Raw genomic sequence first — 23,040 nt, 5'->3', positions numbered from 1 at the left:
GTGCCTTTGGAGGAATGGTTGGTGAAAGGGCTGGAGGGAGGCAGCATGTCTGGCCTTGCAGTAATAGGCCTTGGGTTACTGCTGGTAATCCTGCCTTCCCCTTGTAGGGTTAGAGGAGGTCAGAACATGTGGCCTCCTTGCCGTTTTAGCATCATCTCACCCCAGCATTAATAGCAAAGTTCAAAAAACAGAAAACAAATGCTGCTAGAAAGGGTATAGAAAGACTGGAAGCTCCATAAACTTCTGGTAGGATTGTGGAAAATGTTATGGCACCTCCTTAACAATTGGAAACAGAGATAACATATGATCCAGCAAATTCCACTACTAGGTATATATCCTAGAGAAATAAGAGGCAGGACTCGAATAGATATATGCACATCCATGTTCATTTTGGCATTATTCATAATGGCAAAAATATGGAAACAGCCTAAGTACCCACCAATGGATGAATGGATGAACAAACTGGTACACACACAATGGAATACTATACAATGTTAAAGAAAAATGATGAATCAGTGAAATACCTCATAACATGGATGAACCTGGAGGACATTATGCTGAGTGAAATTAGTCTATCACCAAAGTACAAATACTGTATGAGATTACCAGTATAAAAAGTTAAGAAAAGGTTTAGAAACAGAATCATTCCTTGAAGGCTACCAGGGCTGGGAGGGTTTGAAGGTTACCAGGGGTGTCACCAACTACAGGGCAAATAGTATTAAGTCAGGTGAAGAGAAAGGCAATATACAACAAGCAGGAGGTCAGCACAAGATGATTAAAGCAGTGGGAGACACAAGGAGGAGCACAAGCGTTAAAGGCAACAAAGGTGGATAGTATCACATAAAGAACTGTCCAATAACAGTAATAGCTATCTGTAAGTGGATACACAGATAGCTGAAAAGGGGTAGAAGGCAAATGGGACTATACCCATGGATATATGTATACAGTGTGACAGAGGATATTGCTACCTATGTATGTATGCTGCAAATATATCCATGAATTCAGTAGAGCATAGAGGGGACAAATTTACAGAAACTTCTTAGTCATAACCAAACACCTTGAGTGAATGAGTCACTGGACATGGGGGCTCAAGATCACAGTCTCAGGAAAACTAAAGTAATTTTTTAAACAATCATGAAAATAAAAACATTCTAAATTTACAATCTCTACTAAGAAATCAGAAATGGGATACCAATGACAACTGTAAGATTGTATTTTGTTTACTTCTTTCTTTTGTCTACATAGATTTTTCACTTTTGCTAGATATAGTATTTGTTACTCTTGTACTGTTAGGTGCCATCAAGTAAGTTCTGACTCATAACGACCCTACGTGCAACAGAACAAAGCAGGCTCACTCCTGTGCTATCCTTATAACCACTGCTATCTTTGAGTCCAGTGTTGCAGCCATAGTGTCAGTTCATCTCATGGAGGGTAGTCCTCTTTTTCGTTGTCTACAAAGCGTAATGTCCTTCCAGGGACTGGTCCCTCCTAATAACATGTCCAAAGTATGTGAGACAAAGTCTGGGCATTTGGCTTGGAGAAGGCCTAGATGCAACTTTCTTCACTCATCATGAACGTAGGTTCATCTGACACCAGCTGCTTTTCTTATGCTGCCCAAGTTTGACCTTAACAAGATCAAAGTTGTGTACATAAGGTGCACAGATGGGAAAATTAGTGCCATGTCCACTCTGGCTCCCAAGATCAACCCACTGGGTTTGTCTCCCAAAAAGGTTGGTGATGACATTGCCAGGGCAAAAGGTGACTGGAAGGGATTAAGGTGAAACTGAACATTTAGACTAGACCCATACTGAAGTGATGTCTTCTGCCTCCGCTCTGACCATCAAAGCCCAAGAAACCATCCAAACACAAAAAGAAGAAAAAAAGTATTAAGCATACTGAACTGTCATTTTTTATGAGATTGTCAGCATTGCTTGCCAGATGCACCACCAATCTTTAGCCAGAGAACTCCCTGGAACTCAGAGAACTCCCTGGAATTATTAGAGATCCTAGGGATTGCCCAATCTATGGGTTGCAATGTTAATGGCTGCCAGCCTCATGGTATCGTAGATGACATCACTAGTAGAGCTTGGGATGCCCACCTAGCTAAGAACTACAAAAGAAAGTATCTCAATAAAGGATAATCTGATTAAAAAACAACAACAAAGTACGTGAGATAGTCTATCTACACTTCTAAGGAGTATTCTGGCTGCATCTTACAAGATAGATGTTCTTCTGGCAGTCTATGGCATACTCAAGATTTTTTACCATCACAATAAATCACAGGCTTCACTTCTTCTTCAGTCTTCCTATTTGCTTCCTGTGCTTTTGCATGCATATAAAGTGGTTAAAAATGTCATGCTCTGGGTTAGACGCATTTTGGTCCTCAAGGTGACATCTTTGCTTTTTAACATTTTAAAGAGTTCTATTTCAGCAGACTTGCCCCCTTCTATCTCTGGTGGCGTTAGGAGGTCTAGTAGTGTAGTGCCTTTGGCATTTGACTACTAACCAAAAGGCTGGCAGTTCAAACCCACCAGCCACTTCTCAGAAGGAAGACTGGGCAATCTACTTCTGTACTGATACCCCAAGGAGGGGTCACTATGAGTTGGATACGACTCCATGGCAGCTGTTGCATTTAAGAAGCTCTGGTAGCATAGTGCCTAAGGCATTTGACTGCTAGCCACAAGGCTGGTGGTTCAAACCCACCAGCCACTCCTCGGAAGGAAGGTTGGGCAATCTACTTCCGTAGTGATACTGCCTCAGAAACCCAAGGAGGGGTCGGTATGAATCGGGTCGACTCAACGGCACATAACACCACCACCTCTGGTGGCATAGTGCCTAAGGCAGTTGACTGCTAACTAGAAGGCTGGTGGTTCAAACCCACCAGCCACTCCTTGGAAAGAAGACTGGGCAATCTACTTCCATAGAGATACCACTTTGGAAACCCAAGGAGGGGTCACTAAGAGTCAAGTAAGGTATGTCCCATTTATTCTTACATCACAGCACTGAACAGTTTGCCTTAGTTCTCTTGTCCCAAGACAAATGAAGTCAGTAATACAGGAGAGCAAAAAAAAAAAAAAAAAACATATTTATACTTTTCAAAAGACTATTCTGAGGGAAAATTAAGGAGAAGAATTAAGTTATCAAATTTTGGGGTGTAAGGATGGAGAAGAGGGGACGGAAAGTAAAGCATATACTTTTGTTTTTCCAAGGTATTCTAAGAGTAAGAAGACTGTAGAATTTATAATTAACAGTAGGCAACCACTGCCAGGGAATCTTCTACCCAACTTTCAGAGGTTATTCAATCTCAAAAAGACTTAAATGCTACAGGTTAAAAACAAAACAAGAACTAAAAATCAACTGATAAGGCAACACCATTGCTGAGTGACTGTCGTAAGCAGAGGTTAGTGCAAATGGTCTCTGGGTCACAGTAATTAATGATTCCGGATGCAGATGACCAGTAAGAAAATAATATGAGTTGAGTTGCAATTAGTTTGACTACAAAGAAACACAGCAAAAAGGTGTTAGTTTTTCTTCCAAAGATTCTGGTTTATGACTTCAAGAGGTTATAACAAGAAAGAAATACCCAATTGGTCTTCAGTGCTACAAATGAAGTTCAATCTTCAACGACCTTAGTGTTATCAGTTAAAAAAAGAAAAAGTATACTCATTGGGGTATAGCACCCAAGGCATCTGACAGCTAACCAGAAGGCTGGCGGTTCAAACCCACCAGCCACTCCTCAGAAGGAAGACGGGGCAATCTACTTCTGCAGTGCTACCACCTCGGAAACCCAAGGAGGGGTCACTATGAGTCGGACCTGACTCGAGGGTAGTGGTATTTTTATACTCATTGGACAATAAAATAAACAATCATGATGTAAAATGAGCTTACCATGTTTTGTACTAGTAGCTAATACTTTATAGGGTGTCAATTTCAAATCCAGATTTTCTTTCCGTAACAGCTTCCAATCAAAAGAGAAAACGTAAAGACTGTTAAGAAACACTTTTGTGGACACATAGTATTGTAGTTGAATATTACAGATGTTGAGGAGGTAAACCCAAATTAAGCCAATTTATTAGTTAACTGTGATGATTACAATTCACAAAAATAAATCTGTTAAACATTTACACAAATGATGGGACTCAAATCAGCAGTTTTCAGAAAAGGGTTCAATGAACAGGAGGAGGGTTCCTCTATGATTTATGCACTCCTTTCTGAACATAATTATGTTAAAACTCTTCCATGATTTATGTACTCCTTTCCGAACATAATTATTTTAGAACTCAGAGAAAAGGAAACATGCTTTCATTTTATGCTCATCACAGGAGTGATTCTTCAATGCACAAAAGCAACTAAATATGTTCAAGGTCAAGTGGAGATTGTTCAGCTTTTTTAAGACTATATATAAAGGTCAGAAATACTTCCTTCTCAATAAACAATGTGTGCACTAAACCACAGTTTCATAAAAGTAAAAAATGTTCGCTAGCAATATAACACTATGTTCACCTTGTCCATGAGTGAAATGATTTGAAGAATCAGTTGATCCTGGCGTAAATCATCTCCATGCTTAAATATCACTGGATATTTGCCTCCATCTTCTGTCTTAAAGAACAACTGTGCAGGCATTAGGGCACTCTAAGGAAATAAATAAATTTTTGACATAAGTTAATAAATAAAGATTTATTAAACCCAGAAGGAAACTGACACGTAAGGAAATCAAGGAGGTAAGTACCTAAATAAAACAAGATAGAGGTTAGGAGCAAAATGCCTTAGGGTACAATGGTAAGAATAATGAATTAGGAGATAGTCAAAAGATTACAAGGTTAAAAGAGCAGAAATTTTTGTAGACAAGCAGTTACAGATATGAATCCAGGCTCTGCAAGGAACTAGCTGGGTGATCCTCACCTGTAAAATAAAAATCTGCATCGTTGATGAGGTGATAGGAAACCATAGGGGTAAAGGGTCTGCCACTACGCTTGACCAGTAACAGCATTTTATACAGGTATAGCATCATCATTTCTATCATCACAGATAAAACAGAGTAAAGAAGGTGACACAGTACATCATAAAAATGTACCAGTTAAGAAGTCAGGAGCCTTGGCTTCTAATGACAAGTATATCTGAGACTCAAATTCCTTATTTAGAAAATAGGAGAGATCTTAAACGTTGGTAGGAGCTCTGGTAGCATAGAACCTAAGGCACAAGACAAAGCAGCAGGCTAGCTGGCCCTTGGAGCAAGAAAGCCGAGCACCTCTGGGATGGAGGCTTGCTGGCAGGGTGGGGTGCACATACCCGCAGAGCTGAAAGAGCTTTGTAACACTTGCCTGAGCTGGGCAGAGGCCAGGCTACGAGACCAAGGGCTAAAGAGAGGTGTGTCTATGGGCATAGCAGAGGGGAGACTGTCATGATCAAAAAACTGTATCTCAACATGTTTCTGAACCTGAATTGTAACCTCATGATTGTGAGTATCTTCTGTGAGTTCTATGTAGGCACCGCAATGAATTATCAAACCCAGCAGAGAAGGAGTGAATGCTGTGGGAGGGATGGTTGGTGTCAGAATTGATAGAAAGGTGGGAGGATGGCAGCATGTGTGGCCTTATAGGAATAAGCCTTGGGCTGCTGATCGTGATTCTATCTCCCTCTTGTGAGGCTGGAAGAGGTCAGAGGATGCCACCCCCATGTTCTTTTTGCAACTGGCTACATACACCCAGAAATGTACTGGGCCCCCACCAGTAAACAGAATACACTTCTCCAGTAGCTCCCGCCTTGACCCTCATGCATTCCTGGTAACCAAGAATAAGGACTACCCTGGTCCCAACAAACCCGGTGCCTAATGACACACCCCTGATGCCCCTCACCCACCTGGTTTGCTCAGACGAACTCCCCCATCTCAGTGGCCGCCTGCTGCACTGTGCCTTCAGTACACTGCACTGTGAGGACTGTGTGCCAGCTTCCTGCCACCTCTTCAGGTGGGAGGCATATGTTCCTGTGGATTATGCACCATGCATGTGCTGGCACCCTTTCCCTGGAGACTGGGGACAAGCACACTCACAAATTGGTAACACACGACTGCTGCCTGCTGCCACCGCAGCTGGTAGTGTGCATCCTAGCAGACAGCGTACCATAAGCACACCACCTTAGAGGTGCACACAAACTGCTGACACACCACTTTTTTTTTCTATCTTTTTTTTCCTGTTCTTTTTTCCACTTCTTCTACCCTTTTGTTTGTTTTTCCTTTTTCCTCTTCTTCTTCCTTAATTTTAATTCATTTTTTTTTTCATCACCCCCTTTTTTCTTTCTGCCCCATGCAGTGGAAGGCAGACATTGTTTCTTCACTAGTCAGTCACACCCACCACAAATACTACCTATCATCCCACCCAACAGCTGAGTGCCACAACTTGCTCATGTGCCATTAGATAAATGGCAATGACAGATGGTGGATAACACTTGGTTCACCCCTCCCACAACTGTTCTACCAGCAAACAGTAACTGCACCCACACTCCCACCAGTTACCTCACCCATTCAAGACAGGTGGGGAGCTCCCCAGTGTTGCCAAACTAGCCACCAAAGTAGCATGTCCACCCCACCTGTCTGATATATCAAAATGAAGCAAAATAAACAACTGGGGTGAAACAAATAAACACATAATCAACAAATAAATACACCACCACCAGAAAGTCTTGGAGACAACAGAGTTCAAATCAAACAAAGGAACAGGATAAGATGGCTCAAGCAAGTGACCAAAATAAAGAAATAGGAAAACTTCCTGAGGAAGAAATGATAACAGAACTATCTGATAGGGAATTCAAAAGGCTTTTATATGGGGACTTCCCAGAGACCAAAGAAAAACACACAAAACCAAGGAAAACAGACAATACCCTAGAAGAATTCAGGAAAACAATACAAGAGTAAAATAACAAAATAAATAGATAATTAAAACCATACAAAAACAGCAATTAGAAGAAATCCAGAAGGTGAACCCTAAAATTTCTGAGATAGATAACATATTAGAAGGACAAAGGATTAGAATCCAGACCAGATCAGCCAATTAGATGAAAAATTGATACCGATTTGTATGAGGAATAAAAAAAAGAAAGAAAAACCTTAATAATTATGTGGGACACTATCAACAGGAAAAAATTATCTGTGATTGGGATTCTAGAGCAGGAGGGGAAAAAAAAAACAAACAATAAAACCCTACAGAAAGAATTATTAGAGATATACTCACAGAAAACTTCCCTAATATGATGGAATATAAAAAGATAGTCATTCAAGGAGCTCAACAAATCAGATCACAGAAGAAAGTCACTAAGACATATCATAATCAAATTTTCCAAAACCAAAGACAAAGAATCCTGAGAGCAGCTCAGGAAAAAGGAAACATTACCTACAAAGGGGAAACAATATGACTTAGCTCTGGGCCAGTTGCAGGATCCCATACTCATAGCCTAGAAAAGAACTCCTCTTCAGAAAACAACACACAATTTGAGAGGAACAATGCTAGACCTTTTCTTATGGGCAGCTCACAGCCCAGCAGCCTCATCCAGGTTCATGGTACTTGAGTTCTCTCCATAATCCTCTGTTCCTGAAGCAGGTTTCAGAAATGGAAATTCATACTTTCCATATTACTCACTACATTGCAGAAGTCTCCTGGCAATCTCCAGTGCCTACCAGAATAACCAAAGACATCCATTTCCTGTGCATCACCATACAGCACAATTCTGGCACTGTAATGGCCTTAGGAAAAAAAGAAAACCAAAGGAAGTCAATCTGATCCTAAACAACTGGAAAACAAATATAATAAACAAGACATCCACTCAGAAGCCAACAGGTATGAAATCGACAGTATGGCTATTGTTCCCACTACTACTGAAACAGAAACTAACAATGCCCTTGAAAAAACAAACAGGGCTTTATCTTCTATTCCTTAGGAGAGGCAGCGATACCTGAAGAATCCTTGAAACAGCACTTCTTATAGAAACACTTCCAGGAAGTTATGCCTGTGAGAAGGATGAAGTGAGAAGAGAATAGGGCAATGGATCTACTGCAGTACAATTCTCAGAGATTTATAAAGAAATTATTCCTTTGTATGACTTCTTGTTGTTGTTGTTAGGTGTCATTGAGTTGTCTCTGACTCATAGGGACCTTATGCACAGCAGAATGAAACACCGCCCGGTCCTGAGCCAGCTCCACGATTCCTGCTACACTTGAGCCCATTGCTGCTGCCACTGTGTCAATTCACCTCATTGAGGGCCTTCCCCTCTTTCATTGACCCTCCACCTTACCAAGCATGACATCCTTCTCCAGGGAACGGTCCCTTCTGACAACATGACCAAAGTATGTGAGATGAAGTCTGGCCATTCTCGCCTCCAAGGAGTATCCTCCAGGACAGACCTGTTAGTTCTTTTAGTAGTCCATGGTACTTTCAGCATTCTTTGCCAACAGCACAGCTCAAAAGTATCAACTCTTCTTCAGTCTTCCTTATTTATTGTCTGGCTCTCATGAGGCAATTGAAAATACCATGGCTTGTGTGAGGCTCACCTTAGTCCTCAAGGAGACATCTTTGCTCTACAGCACTTGAAAGAGGTCCTTTGCAGCCTATTTGCCCACTGCTATACATCATCTGATGTCCTGACTGCTGCTTCCATTGGCATCAACTGTAGAACCAAGCAACTTTGACAACTTCAATCTTTTCTCCATTTATCGTAATGCTGCTTATAGGTCCAGTTCTAAGAACTTTTGTTTTCTTTATATTGAGATGTAATACTGCAGACTGTATTCTTCAATCTTCATCAATAAGTAGTTCAAGTCATCTTTACTTCCAGCAAGCAAAGTTGTGTCGCCAGCTTATCGTAGGTTGTTAATGATTCTTCCTCCAATCCTGATGCCACATTCTTCTTCATATAGTCCAGCTTCTTGGATTATTTGCTCAGCACACAGATTGAATAAGTATGGTGAAAGGACACAACCATGATGTACTCCCTTCTTGATTTTAAACCATGCAGTTTTCCCTTTTTCTGTTTGAATGACAGCCTCCTGGTCTATGTACAGGTTCCTCATGAGTACAATTAAGTGTTCTGGAATTCCCATTCTTCTCAATGTCATCTTCCACACAACCAAATGCTTTTGCATAGTCAATAAAACACAAGTAAACATCTTTCTGGTATGCTTTGAGTCAAGATCCATCTGACATCATACCTCATTCCTCTTCTGAATCCAACCTGTACCTCTGGAAATTCTCTGTCAATATACTGCCACAACCGTTTCGAATTATTTTCAATATGATTTTACTTGCATGCATTAATGGTATTATTTGATTTCCACATTCTGTGGGATCACCTTTCTTTGGAATGGATACAAATATGGATCTCTCCCAGTCAGCTGGCCAGGTAGCTGTCTTCTAAATCTCTTGGCATAACTGAGTGAGTGCCTCCGGTGGGCATCCTTATGTTGAAACATCTCAATGGAGCCTTGTTCCTCACCAACTCTCTCAGTGCAGCTTCGACCTCTTCCCTCAATACCACTGGTTCTTGAACATATGCCACCTCCTGAAATGGATGAAGACTGACCAGTTCTTTTTGGTACAGTGACTCTGTGTATTCTTTCCATCTTCTTTTGATGCTTCCTGCATCATTCAATATTTTGCCCATAGAATCTTTCAATATTGCAACTTGAGGCTTAAATTTTTCCTCAGTTCTTTCAACTTGAGAAAGGCCAAGCATGTTCTTCCCTTTTGGTTTTCTAACTCCAGGTCTTTGCACATTTCATTATAGCAATTGGCTTTATCTACTTGAGCTTCTCTTTAAAATCTTCTGTTCAGCTCTTTTATCTTGTTATTTCTACCATTTGCTTTAGCTACTCTTTGCTCAAGGGCAAGTTTCAGAGTCTGACATCCATTTTGGTCTTTTCTTTCCTTCTCATACTTTTAATGATCTCTTGCTTTCTTCATGGATGATACTCTTGATACCATCCCACAATTCTTCTGGTTTTCAGTCACTAGTGTTCAATGCATCAAATCTATTCTTTAGAATAGACAAGGTGCAACATGGTTCCAGAGAAAGCACAGCTGGTATGCACTATAACACTCCAGAGGGTGAGGATGATATTAAGTATAGAGATGAATAAAGAGCTTCTGAGCTTTTGGAACATGTCCTAAAGGTGTAAGAGATAAAGAATTAGGATATGGCATGGAGAACCATATGATCATTATCAATCAATGCATCTGATGAAATCCAACACCCATTCCTGATAAAAATTCTCAGAAAAGTAGGAATAGAAGGGAAATTCCTCAACATAATTAAGGGCATATACACAAAACCTATGGCCAAACAATGGAGAGAGACTTAAAGCATTGCCCTTGCAAACAGGAATCAGACAAGGATGCCCTTTGTTACCAATCCTATTCAATATTGCACTAGAAGTCTTACCCAGGACAAAAGGCAAGAAAGGGAAATAAAAAGGCATACAAATTAGTAGGAAGAAGTAAAACTATCTCTATTTGTAGATGATATGATTCTTTATATACATAATCCCAGAGACTCAGCAAGAAAACTACTGGAACTAATTGAAAGATTCAACAAAGTAGCAGGGTTCAAGATCAACATACAAAAATCATCCAGAATCCTCTACACCAACAAAGAAACCTCTGAAAAAGAAAGAAGGAAAACAGTAACATTTACAACAGATATTAAAATGATAAAATAGTTAGGAATAAATCTAACCAGAAATACAAAAGACTTATTTTTTTTATTACTTTTTTTTAAAATTTATTTATTGTGATTTGGGTGAAGATTTACAGAACAAATTCACTTTCCATACAGCAGTTCACATATACTTTGTCTCATGTCATTGATCACAGTTTACCACAATGCAACAGCTCCCCTCCCACTTCCTCCCCATAGTTACCTCTTTCCAGTGACCATCCCTCTATACACTCTATACACTCCTGCCCCCTGAGCTGTTTCATAAGCAGCCCTTCCTTCTCCCATGATTGTTCTCTCCAGGACGTGTGTCTACTTGAGGTAAATGTTTAACTCACATGCCTGTACATTGTTTGGCTGGAAACCACAGGTGTGGGTTCAATTCCAGAGAATTTGGCAATTGATTGAATATAACAAACAAAAGAGAAGATACTAACAAAAATAGCCTGATGGAAAGAAAGTACAAAACTTGTTGCTTATTTTCCACATTATTTGTATATTAAAAGTGTTAAAAATATGGATAAATAAACTTACATAAGATTTAAAAAAAAAAAATTTATAGAAACCTTCAACACCTCAACAACAAAAAGACAAACAATCCAATTAAAAAATGGACAGAAGACATGAAGAGACATTTCACCAAAGAATACATTCATGCAGCCAACAAACACATAAGGAAATGCTTATAATCATTAGCCATTAGAGATGCAAATAAAAACAAAATGATATATCATCTCACTCCAACGATAAAAGCATCATTCAATAAGACAGAAAACAACAAATGTTGGTGAGGATGTGTGTGGTGTAATAAATTATACAGTGTGGCTTTTTCTAGCCATAAGTCTTTGTAAACTCCATGGTGGAATTTGCCATGAGCAGTGGAGTAGCTCCTGATTGTTAAAGTTATCCACTTGGGGTATTTCTGTTGAGAGCAGCATGAAATAATTTTCTGGGAAGTTTGCTTTCTCTCAGGTGTATAGAATTCTGGTGTTTGGATTGGTTAGTTCTGTCACTCTGCCAGGTTCAAAAAGGAGCCCTCCTAAAGGCAGAAGGAATCTCTCACTGCTGGCTGGGAGATGCAAGAGACATGTACTGCTGGTAGAGAGACTGAGACAGACTGTCGGTTGACAGACAGCAGGCTGAGAGGACTGAGCATGTTCCTGAACCTGAGTTGTGTAGCCTGTTGCTTCCCTAATAAACCCCATAATCTGTGAGTTCTGTGTGGTCACTGCAGTGAATTATTGAACCCAGCAGAAAGGTGGTAGCTGCTGTGGGAGAACGGTTGGTATCAGGGTTGGTGAATGGGCTGGAGAGAGGCAGCATGTCTGGCCTCGCAGGAATAGGCCTTGGGCTTCTGATGGTGATTCTGTCTTCCTCTTGTGGGGTTAGAGGAAGTCAAAAGATGCAGCCTCTTTGCCCCTTTGGCAGTTGGTGTCAGAAGTGGTGGGATTCTTTGGAGTGGCTCCAGACTCATAGAAGCATGGGACTTTGTAAAAGAAAGAAGGAAGAGGCCCAGGAAGTGAAACTTTGGATTCTTAGATGGTTACTTTGGTTGGTGTTATAACCAGAGGATAGGGCTTTTGATTAGACCCAGCCAAAGGCCTAAGGCCACATACATAGAATGGGAAGATAATCAAGGTGAAGAGATGAAACTGAAATGTCTTAAAAAGGATTGTGTTTTGGATCACGTGTTTATCTGAATGTACTATGGGAATTGAATGTTCTCTTACCTGCTTGTACATTAGAAATGATTATAGGGTATGGATAAAAGAGAGCATGTAAGTCCGCCTTCAGCTGATACTTGGTTAGATAAGATTAATGGACCATGTGAACCTCAGCCTCCATGATCTTGAGACCAGAAGAGCTAGATGGTGCCTGGCTATAACTGCCTACTGCTCCAAAGTGGATCATAATAGAAAGCCCTGGATAGAGTGGAAGAAAAATGTGGAAGGAAACTCATAACCATAAAGAAAAGACCAGGCTAACAGGTCTCATAGAGCCTGGTGAAACCTCTGAGACTGTGGCCTTTAGTCACCCTTGAAGCCTGGAACTGAGCTTATCCCCAGGGCTCAACTAAACAACAGACAGAACTACAGTGAACAGGAACACCAGGGAGGTATATACTCCCTAGAACAATCAACCATATGAGATCCAAAGGGTAGGAAAGGATAGGAAAGGACAAATGGAAATAAGAAACATAGGAAGGAAGTGAGAAGGGTGCTGTTATATTGTGGGGATTTAAATCAATGTCATGAAATAAAATATGTATAAATTGTTGAATGGAAAAGCATTTTACTCTGTAAATTTCCACTTGAGTCACAATAAAAAGTATCTATCTTCCAACTTTATGTCTGAAAACTTTCCTATAAAATGTTTGGGGAAAACACATCACAAATGCTTCAAAGAATATATGTTAAGAACTCAGAAAGCTTAGGGAGCTGAAGTTCTACACATTAAATATATGTAAATTGTATCCTTTTATCATCCTAGGCAAAAACGTATTCTATAAATTACTTTGCACCCTCATTCTCAAAAGTTCAAGAATAACTGGAAGTGATCTTAGTAAAGATAAATGTGGGCAGGGAGATCTTTGTCATTTCCCTTAGCAATGAACTATAATCATCTGAGCTGACAACTGCAGCATAACTAGCACTAATCCCGGTGCTTCAAAGGGTTGCTATGAGTTGGAATCACCCTGGCAATGGTAATGGGTTTGGTATTCTTGATTTGGTATAGTGTGGAAGTTCTAGTCCAAAGGAACACCAATTGTTACATGTACACTATCTTGTGTATAGCTTTTTACATTTCAACCCCCACTGGACTGTAAGCATGAACTGACATTACATTGTATGTTTTGTAGCGGTATTTTTTAAATTACAAAGGTTATAATTCATTAATGAGTTCTGAAAGCAATGAAATATGTTGCAAACAACACTTAAAAATGTGTCCAATACAATGATCTTTAAAAGAACAGAAAATATCAAGAGTTTTACAACATGCAGTACTACTTAGTTTTGCTTATGAAATTTGGTTTCAATTGTGTGTCTCAGGTATGTAAAAAAAAATCAAGTTGATGCTGATTTATAAAGACTTTCTAGGACAGGGCAGAGGGTTTCCAAGGCTATAAATCTTTACAGAAGCAGACTGGCTCATCCTTCTTCCATGGAGTGGCTGATAGGTTTGAATTGCTGACATTTTGGTTAGCATTCAAATGCTTTATCCACCATACCATAAGGACTGCCACAGATCGTTTTGAAAAAATACCTCTTAAAAAGAAAATCTATTTCTTGCTTTAATCACACACATTTCTAAATACATTAGTTGTTCTATGAACTTTTTATTTGACAAAAAATAATATTAAAATGCAAGTTATGTGCTTCTACCCCTAAAATCATAATACATAAAGTGCATGTCTCATGAAACCTTTAAGTATAACCCCAGTAGGTAATGATGACCAACAGGTAATGTTTTGGTTACCTAGTGCCACTCTGACAGGAATATACCACAAATGGGATGGCTTGAAGAAACAGGCGTTTATTCTCTAACAGTTTGGAGGCTTTAAGTCCGGGTTCAAAGTGCCAGGCTCTAGGGGCTGGGTGAAAGCCCCTCAACCTTGGGCTTCAGCTCTGCCTCCTGCTCCCAGCCCACTGGAGCTAGAGGCTTTTCTTCACTCAGACAGCTGCTTGGTGCTGAGGATGACAAGCCCAAGGTTGACAAGTAAAAAGGCACAGTCCCAGTGTTACCAAACCCATGGCAGGCCATTAACTCAAGTCCATTGAAAGTCCCAAGGTCGGCAGAGCATGGCAGGCTGCTCAACCATGACACGACTACATGTAGGGTTCAAGCATACTATCAGCTTGAGACCATTCCCCAAGGCTTCTCCTTATATACAGGAAACAGACCACATCCCTAAGGCAGCTACTCAGCTGCACACAGTAGTTTCCACCATGTAGTTGATCACCAGTCTCATCATGGGGAATAGTACATCCAGCTACCCAACCACTCAACCAGGCCCAGCCAAGTTGATATGCAAACTTAACCACCACAGGTAATGATGATCAGTCTTCTAGCCCTTTAGTTTTACTAAAGAAAGCAGCTGCCATCAGCTGTATACACCCGTCCAACTGGTGGCCAGCCAAAAGAAAATTGAGTGCTATTAAGAACCAAAGAAAACTGCTACTTGGAAATACAAGAAAAAAGTTTACAGTAACAGATATCAAATTGAAAAATGTCAAAAAGCTAAACACAGCTCATATTTAACCATCTGCACTTAAGAACTAAATGTAAAATTAACTACTCTACGTGAAAAAAACAAAAATCTTACAGGGAATAATAGGTATGGCTGTGGTTAACAAATAGTTCAAAGAGTTAAAGATTTAAAAAACAGCCCAGAGATAAAAATATTTTACATAAAAATGCCCATGTAATGGTAATACAAAAATTTTCTTTTTTTTTTAAATTTTCATTGTGATTTGGGTGAAAGTTTACAGAGAAAATTCACCTGCCATACAGCAGTTCATACACATTTTATTTCACGACATTGACTGCAATTCCCGGCAATGGAACAGCTCTCTTCCCACTTTCTCCCCGTAGTTACCTCTTCCCTGTGTCCTTTCCTATGCACTCCTGCCTTCTGAGCTATTTCCCTGTGCCAACTCATATTTAACCATCTGCACTTAAGAACTAAATGTAAAATTCTATTCTACCATGACTGATCACTCTAAGGAGTGTACTCAGGTAAATGTTCACCCCATACGCCTGTCTATTGTTTGGCTAGAAGCCACAGGAGTGAGTTCAGTTCCAGACCTGAAGGGTAATTAGGGGCCACAGTCTTGGGGTGTCTCACCAGGCTCTATCAGACCAGCAAACCTGGTCTTGTTTTATGATTCTGAGTTTTGTTCTATATTGTTCTTCCACTCTATCCAGGATCACCTGCACTGATCCCTTTCTGAGTGGTTGACAGTGGTAGCCCAGAATCATCTAGTTCTTCTGGTCTCATGGTCATAAAAGCTTAGGGATGCCTTGGACTAATTGTTTCCATGTGTGTTTGGTTTTCTTCATTCTTCTTTGCTCTGCATGAGGAAAGGCCCATTGTTTCATCTAGATGTCCATCTGCAAGCATTTAAGACCCGTTGCTACCAAAGTAGGATGTACGACAATGTTTTGTGTAGTATGTCACACCAATTGAGTTTGATATCCCTGTGACCATGGTGCCAAGCCCACAGGTCCAACTACTCACTCCCTCAGGGTGGTTGGCTGTGGTCAAGAAGTTATTCTAACTTTGCCTCTTGTTAGCTCTAAATACAAGAAAATCTTAAGATCAAACACTGAAGGCACCTTTTTACTTAGCATTTACAAATCAAATACAATTGTGACTATTCTCTGTAACGCAACAATTTTCCAAGGTAGTATCCCTGCTCTAGCTTTAGAGAATTAGGGTCCAGTCATATATAATAATAAAGAACCATCACAATTACCTTAAATAATGTAGCTGTTTCTGGGATTATTCCTCTAATTTTCACCTGGGGTTCTAAAGGCAACGGGATAAGTTCTACATCTGACAAATTCATCTTTTCATTGTCTCCCAGCAGTGCCTGTAGTCTCTCATTCTACAACACAGCAGAAAGGATTAATTAGGTTAAAATGGTAAAGTAGTTTATAAAACATAGTGTACAAACACAAAAATGGTAAAGTAGTGTATAAAACATATTGTACAGACATAAAAACACTACTAACTTTAAAATATTTGCAGAGTACCATAAAAACACATATACAAAGGAACATAAAAGATATATACTATCCAGAGCTTAACAGCAGCAGCATGTTTAAAAAGAGCACTCCCTGACTAAGAAGCTGGACCTTCACAGGAAGGACAGAGAATACATTTTTCTTCTACAATAAGAGAGAAAAAAAAAAAATTAGGAATATATTCAAGTTGGATTTAAATACTCAGTTTTTCTTTTCTAAGGATTTGTGAAGAGACAGAAACAATAATATCACCTGAAGCTTTATTTGGCATGACTGCAGTAAATTGCTTGATGTGGCCCTTCTAGCCATTGTCCTCCATTCTATGATGTTTTGTAAATCCCATTATCCATGCCTGTTTGGGATGGTGTGGTAGTTAAGGTCAGGTATCAACTTGGCTGGGCAGCTGGTAGTAGTCACTCCCTATAATGACTGGCAATCGACTCTGTGATGGGATTTAGGTTAATTCTGTTGGGGCAACACAGGTGGAATGTATCTTGAGTCCTGCCTTGCTGGAGGGTATAATTCAAATCACCACCCTTAGCTTCCCTGAGGGTATACCTACGAATCTCCTGGGAAGATTCGCTCCCCTCTTGCTCCGGCTTTGTGTCTTGGATCATCCTCATCTCACCCCTGGATTTGGGACAGCAGCCGTCATCTGATCTGCTGATCGAGGTTCGTCAAACCCCGAGAGTTGGGAGGATCCGCCAGACCTACTCATGGACCCGGGACTTGCCAGCCTGCCAGCTTCCACCACCACTACATGAGACGAACCCTTGGGTGTCTGTGAGTTCTGTGAGGCGTTACAGTGAAATACAGAACCCTAAGACTGGGGAAGGTTGGGCAATCCTACTTCCGTAGTGATACTGCCTCGAAAACCCAAGGAGGGTTCGCTATGAGTCGGGGCCGACTCGATGGCACATAACAACAACAACAAGACTGGGGATATTACTGGGAGGAGGAGGAGGAGTTAATGTCTGAAATGATGGAGTGGCATGGTAGTTTGGACATTTGGGACATCTTTAACCTCTGCCTCATGGGGACTGGCCTCGTGCTGATCTTTCTAAGAGAAATTGTTCGAGCAATGACCAAATACTAAGCCCACCATTCATCTGTCAATTTTTTATACCGTGGTAGCTTGCATCTTACTGTAAGGCTGGAAGCTATGAGTACGTACTTCAGGTACCAGCAGGGTAACCCATGATGGGCAGGTTTCAGCAGAATTTCCAGACTATGACAGACTGGGAAAAGGATGGAGCCATTCAATTCTGAAAAAAACTGGCCTCTGAAAACCTTATATAGAGCAGATGGATTGACACGATGGCTGCAATGATGGGCTTAAGCATAACAAGGCTTGTGAGGATGGTGCAGGATCAGGCAATGTTTTGTTCTGTTGTACAGAGTTGTCATGAGTCAGAGCTGACTTGATGGCACCTAACAACAACAACAAATACTAAGTGAGAATTTTACTATGCTGTTCTAGTGTATGTATTGAGGTTAAGAAGGAAACTCAGTTCACTTGGAGAAACTCAGACCCTATGTTTTATCTTCCACTGACTCTGGCTAATGAAACTTTTCCTAAGGTATCATCAGCGTTCATTTTCTTCCACTCACATGCACACTACATTAAGCCAAGATTTCAAAAATAGAATGTCCAAGTCATGGTGAAAAAACTTTATCATTTAGCAACATTTAAAGTGTTTACATCAAGCCTGTTTGTTCAATTTCAAAACAATTTCCTTCGAAACATGTAGGAGTCTTGCATTCTTTAAACAGGCGACCTTGTTCTTTAAGGAGGAAAATCTGACTTGCCAATCCCAGCAGGATAAAGCAATCCAACTACAATAATAACCAAGAAGATGACCGTATCACAGGTGAACTCTGGAATCACTGACAGTGTGGAGATTCAGAAAAAGGACCACCAATATATAAAATTAGATCCCTTCCCTTCTTTAGTAATAGTCCAAATCTTCTAAATGATGAAATGTCAACTTAAAATAAACAAACAGAAAAAAAAAACTGGTATGAAATTCTACATCATCTTTACAAAAGTCAAGAAATAAATGCAATAGAATAATAATTTAGGCCTAAACAAATACATGATTAAATATATTAATATGAAGCAATAATAATTTCAAGTTATCTTATTTTCCATTTCTACTTGAGGTGCTGATAAAAAGTACGATAACCAGAAAGCAGACAATAAAAAATGGTGAGAAGTCCAGCCACTTTTCAACCTTTTTGGTCCAAGACGCCATGTCTCTCTTTTTGATTATTGCAATAGCATCCAGACAGCCCTTACTCTTCACCCTATGCCTCCTCTAATCTCTTCTCAAAAGCAACCAGAATGCTGCTGCTGAAATGAAAGTGAAGTCATGTAACACTCCTGCTCAGAATCTCTACTAATTTCCTCTCTTACTCAATGCTTACATAAAAGTCCTTATGATCATTTATAAAGACATACTCCAACTAATCCCCATTACCTCTGTCCTGATCTCCACCAATCTCTCCCACCCTCATTTGGGTCCAAACAACTTGGACTTCTTTCTATTTCTCACATAAGCCACACTAAACCTCAGGGCCTTTGCACTTGTTGTTGTTACCTCTGGCTAGAAGGGTCTTTAAATATACACATGGGTCACTCTCTCACCTGCTTCAGGTATTTGCCCCAATGTCTACTTCTCAGTGAAGCCATTCCTGACCATTCCATAGAAACATCACCTTACTATTTGAACCCAGTACTTTCTCTTTCTCTTTCTTATTTAATTTTTCTCTGTAATATGTGACACTATCTAGCAAACTATGTACTTTATATCTATGTAAATAAAACTACTCTCTCACCACATCATGAAAAAATGCCCCAAAGGAGTTTTAGCCAATGTTGAGATGATACTGAGAATCATCCGACTTAGAAATACAGGTTGTGTGGCACACACGACATTCATTTTGGGGGGCTCTGAGCAATGTCATCAATGGGTAGTCATCCTCCAGAATAGCAGAAACTGATGTAGAGCCAGAGGTGTAATTGTCTGATGACTACAAGAGTGCATCCCATTAAAAAAGACTGTGAATTCAAACAGAAAGTCATGAGAGCAGACACTCTCTCTTCTGATGTTGTTGTTGTTATTATGTGCCATCGAGTCAAACCCGACTCACAGTGGCCCTTCCTTGGGTTTCCAAGGCAGTATCACTACGGAAGTAGATTGCCCCATCTTCCTTCCAAGGAGTGACTGGTGGGTTTGAACTGCCAGCCTTCTGGTTAGCAGTCAAGTGCCTTAGGCACTATGCTACCAGATGGGGACTAGGTATCACACAGGCACCTCTGTGTGGAGAAGTACTCCTGGATGAATAACAGAAGGCATTCACTTATTTAGCCACGATTTGTGATTCTTCTCAACGACAAGGAAAATGTCTTTCTCTGCAGCTTACTGTCCCTCCCTAGCACCATGGGCATTACTCTTTTCAAACGTTTCTGCTACCATCTCTCTTCAGACCTGATCCCCTGCTGTTCACTACTGACTCAATTCTTCATCTATGCCTCTCTCAATTTTTCTCTCACAAGCCCCAAAAATAAGAGTAACAGTGAAATGTGTTCTCTTGTTTTACAAAGACCATCCAGACAGATCAGCCTGCTAATCCAATGGGATTAAGTACAGAAAAGATGTGAAGTAAATTTTTTATGCAATTTAGCCTACTGACAGAGGGAAAAAAATAATATATGAATAGTTACTTAATTATTCTACTCATCAAAAAGTAGAAGCTTCACAGTTGAGATAAAGATTAATGTACTACCCAGGAGAAGAGAAAAAAGGACGATGTTATTACTAGCAACCAGTTGTACAAAACTTGGGCAAGTCATTGTGTACCTTCATTCTAAATTCCAGCTTAAATAATCTCCAGGGGTCCATTCCATATCAAATTTTAAGATAGTAAAACTCTAAAATGAGATCCAGAACATTGGAGAAAATACAGACTCTGGGGTCAGAATGCCTGGGTACAAATCCCAGCTTCAACACGTACTAGCTTGTGTGACCATGGGCAAGTTACTTAACCTCTCTCTTTCTCCTTTACCTTACCAATGGGATAATAATAGTTCCTAGTTTGCAGAGATGTAGAGAGGATTAAATCAATCAATAGAAGCATGCTTCATTTTATTGTGCTTCCCAGATACTGTGTTTTTTATGAATCGAAGGTTTGTGGCAACTCCGAGCCAAGCAAGTCTATTGACACCATTTTTCCAATAGTATCATGTCCTTACTTTGTGACTCTGTCACATTTTAGTAATTTCAAACTCTTTCATAATGCTATGGTACACTTAAAAGACTACCAAACCAAAACGAAACTCACTGCCGTCGAGTTGGACCCGACTCACAGCGCCCTCTCCATGGGTTTCTGGGCAGTACCACTATAGAAGTAGACTGTCCAATTTTCTCTCTGAGGAGTGGATGGTGGATTTGAACCGCCAGCCCTCTGGTTAGCAGTCAAATGCCTGAGGCACTACTCTACCAGAGCTAGTGTAAATGTAACTTTTATATATAGAGGGAAACCAAAAATTCATGTGACTTGATTTATGCAATACTGTTTTACTGTGGTGGACTGCAACCAAACTTGCATTATCTCTGAGGTATGCTTGTATACATAAGCTCATAAAACAGGATCCTCCATATTGTCAGTGTTTATAAGTGATCCTATCACTACAGTTACATAGAAGAATTTCATAATAAACATCAGTCCCAAAATATAGTAACCAAAATTCTGTATCTTATACTGCTAAGCCATCATTAGTCATAAAAAGGAAGCCAAGCCCAGAAGAGGTTTACCTTTTTCTTTCGATTTCCACTTTCACGCTGTACTGCCTTCATCAGATGCACCAGCCGATCTACAAACGTCTGCTGTGCAGCCAGCAAAGAACGCATAACTCTGACAGACTTATCACCCTGAAGGAAAAGAAAGGAAAGGAAAGGAAAATAAATTCTCTGTACCATAATGATCAGGGTGTCTTTAATAGCATGGGTGATCTTTATTTATTCTTCTCATAGCTGGAAACCTCAATACAAAATGAAATTGAAAAGGATTATGTAATTATCTTGATTCAGAGATGGTAAGATATCTGTTCTCTTATTTAAATACCATCAACCATTCCACAGTTGAAAATACATCGGAGCTTTTAGTACTGAACAGTGAGTACTGGTCTATCAACAAGAGAATTATTTCTACATACATATGAATACATAGGATTCTTTCACTCATCATGCATTCACTCATTGATTCAATAACTATCTGGAAGTCTATGATGTCTTCAGAAATATGCTGGCATATGGCAATAACAAAGACACTATCATCAAGTAACTAAAAATTCATTTATTTTTTAAAAAAGGAAAGTACTCAAATAGCAACATAACAAATGAATGCTTAGTGAAATACAAGTCTTGTAAGCTAAAGGCTGGCTGCTAACCCAAAGATCAGTAGTTCAAATTCACCAGCTACTCCACAGGAAAATGATATGGCAGTCTGCTCTGCCAAGATTTATAGCCCTGGAAACCCTATGGGGCAGTTTAAATCCATCCTATAAAAGTCACTGCTGTCAAGTAGGATCCAACTCATAGTGACCCCTCCTTGGGTTTCCAAGGCAGTATCATTATGGAAGTAGATTGCCCATCCTTCCTTCAAGGAGTGGCTGGTGGGCTTGAACCACCAGCCTTTTGGGTAGCAGTAAAGTGCCTTAGGCATTATGCCACCAGAGCTCCCAATCCATCCTAGAGGGTGGCTATGAGTTGGAATCGATTTGACAACAACAGGTTTAATTTCAGATTTTTAAACTAAACACTGTAATTTATATGTAGTCATTCTCATTTTATAAATTAATGTAAAACACATTTTCTCATTTAATCTTCCAATTATTTTCATAAACTTGATTGGGCAAATATTATCTTTCCTATTTCAGAGATACAGAAATTTAAGTAGAGAAACCAAAATGTCTTCACAGGGTGACAAAGTCTGTACGTGACAGAACTGAAGACAGAGCCGTGACATTGCTTTAAAAATTACAACAACAGAGGTCCAGTAAGATGGTGGAATAGGCAGAAAAACTGCACAGATCCTCTTCAACAAAGAAACAGGGAACCAATTAACACAGATAGAGAGGATAATCCTGGAGCCCTGAGCTTTGAAGGGAAGGATAAAGAAATGGACTGGAATCCAACTAGTGGAAGAAGTCGCATGAAAACACTGAAAAAGGAGATATACAGAGCTGATGTCTGGCAGTGATCCAGACTGCATGCACAGCTTGGATACTGCCAAATGGTGTTGGGACCTAAGAAATGACCTAAAGATCAGCCCTTCTAGCCAGGGGCTGCATAGAGGACTGCACTGGCAGTTGGTGAATAAAAGGGGAAACAGCGAAAAGTGAGACAGGCTGAGCCGTGGACTTTTGGGTGTCTGGAGGGCACAGCCATTTTGAATGTTTACAAGCAGCTCCACCATTTTGGATATTTAAAGCAACAGCATTCTCTCAGATTCCAGAGACCTAAGAACAGGATCCACTTGCAGAGGACCAAAAGGACATTCTGAACATGAACACTGGAAAGGTACAATATT

The 23,040-nt window shown here is 40.0% G+C and overlaps 1 protein-coding gene across 1 annotated transcript in view; it reads right to left on the bottom strand.

The window, feature by feature from the left end:
• Positions 1-23,040, bottom strand: part of PIK3C3 (phosphatidylinositol 3-kinase catalytic subunit type 3) — a 185,243-nt gene that overhangs the window by 39,174 nt on the left and 123,029 nt on the right. The window contains exons 15-18 of the mRNA XM_042781733.1: positions 21,264-21,380; positions 16,176-16,307; positions 4,504-4,632; positions 3,889-3,958 (exon numbers count right to left, since the gene is read on the bottom strand). Coding sequence (XP_042637667.1) covers positions 3,889-3,958; positions 4,504-4,632; positions 16,176-16,307; positions 21,264-21,380 — 448 coding nt within the window. The remainder of the gene's footprint in view (positions 1-3,888; positions 3,959-4,503; positions 4,633-16,175; positions 16,308-21,263; positions 21,381-23,040) is intronic.

This window comes from Orycteropus afer, unplaced genomic scaffold (assembly GCF_000298275.1).
Source record: "Orycteropus afer afer isolate SDZICR_OR568_19922 unplaced genomic scaffold, OryAfe1.0 scaffold00161, whole genome shotgun sequence".
NCBI classification, from domain to species: Eukaryota; Metazoa; Chordata; class Mammalia; order Tubulidentata; family Orycteropodidae; genus Orycteropus; species Orycteropus afer.
This window is presented reverse-complemented; position numbering and strand designations above follow the sequence as displayed.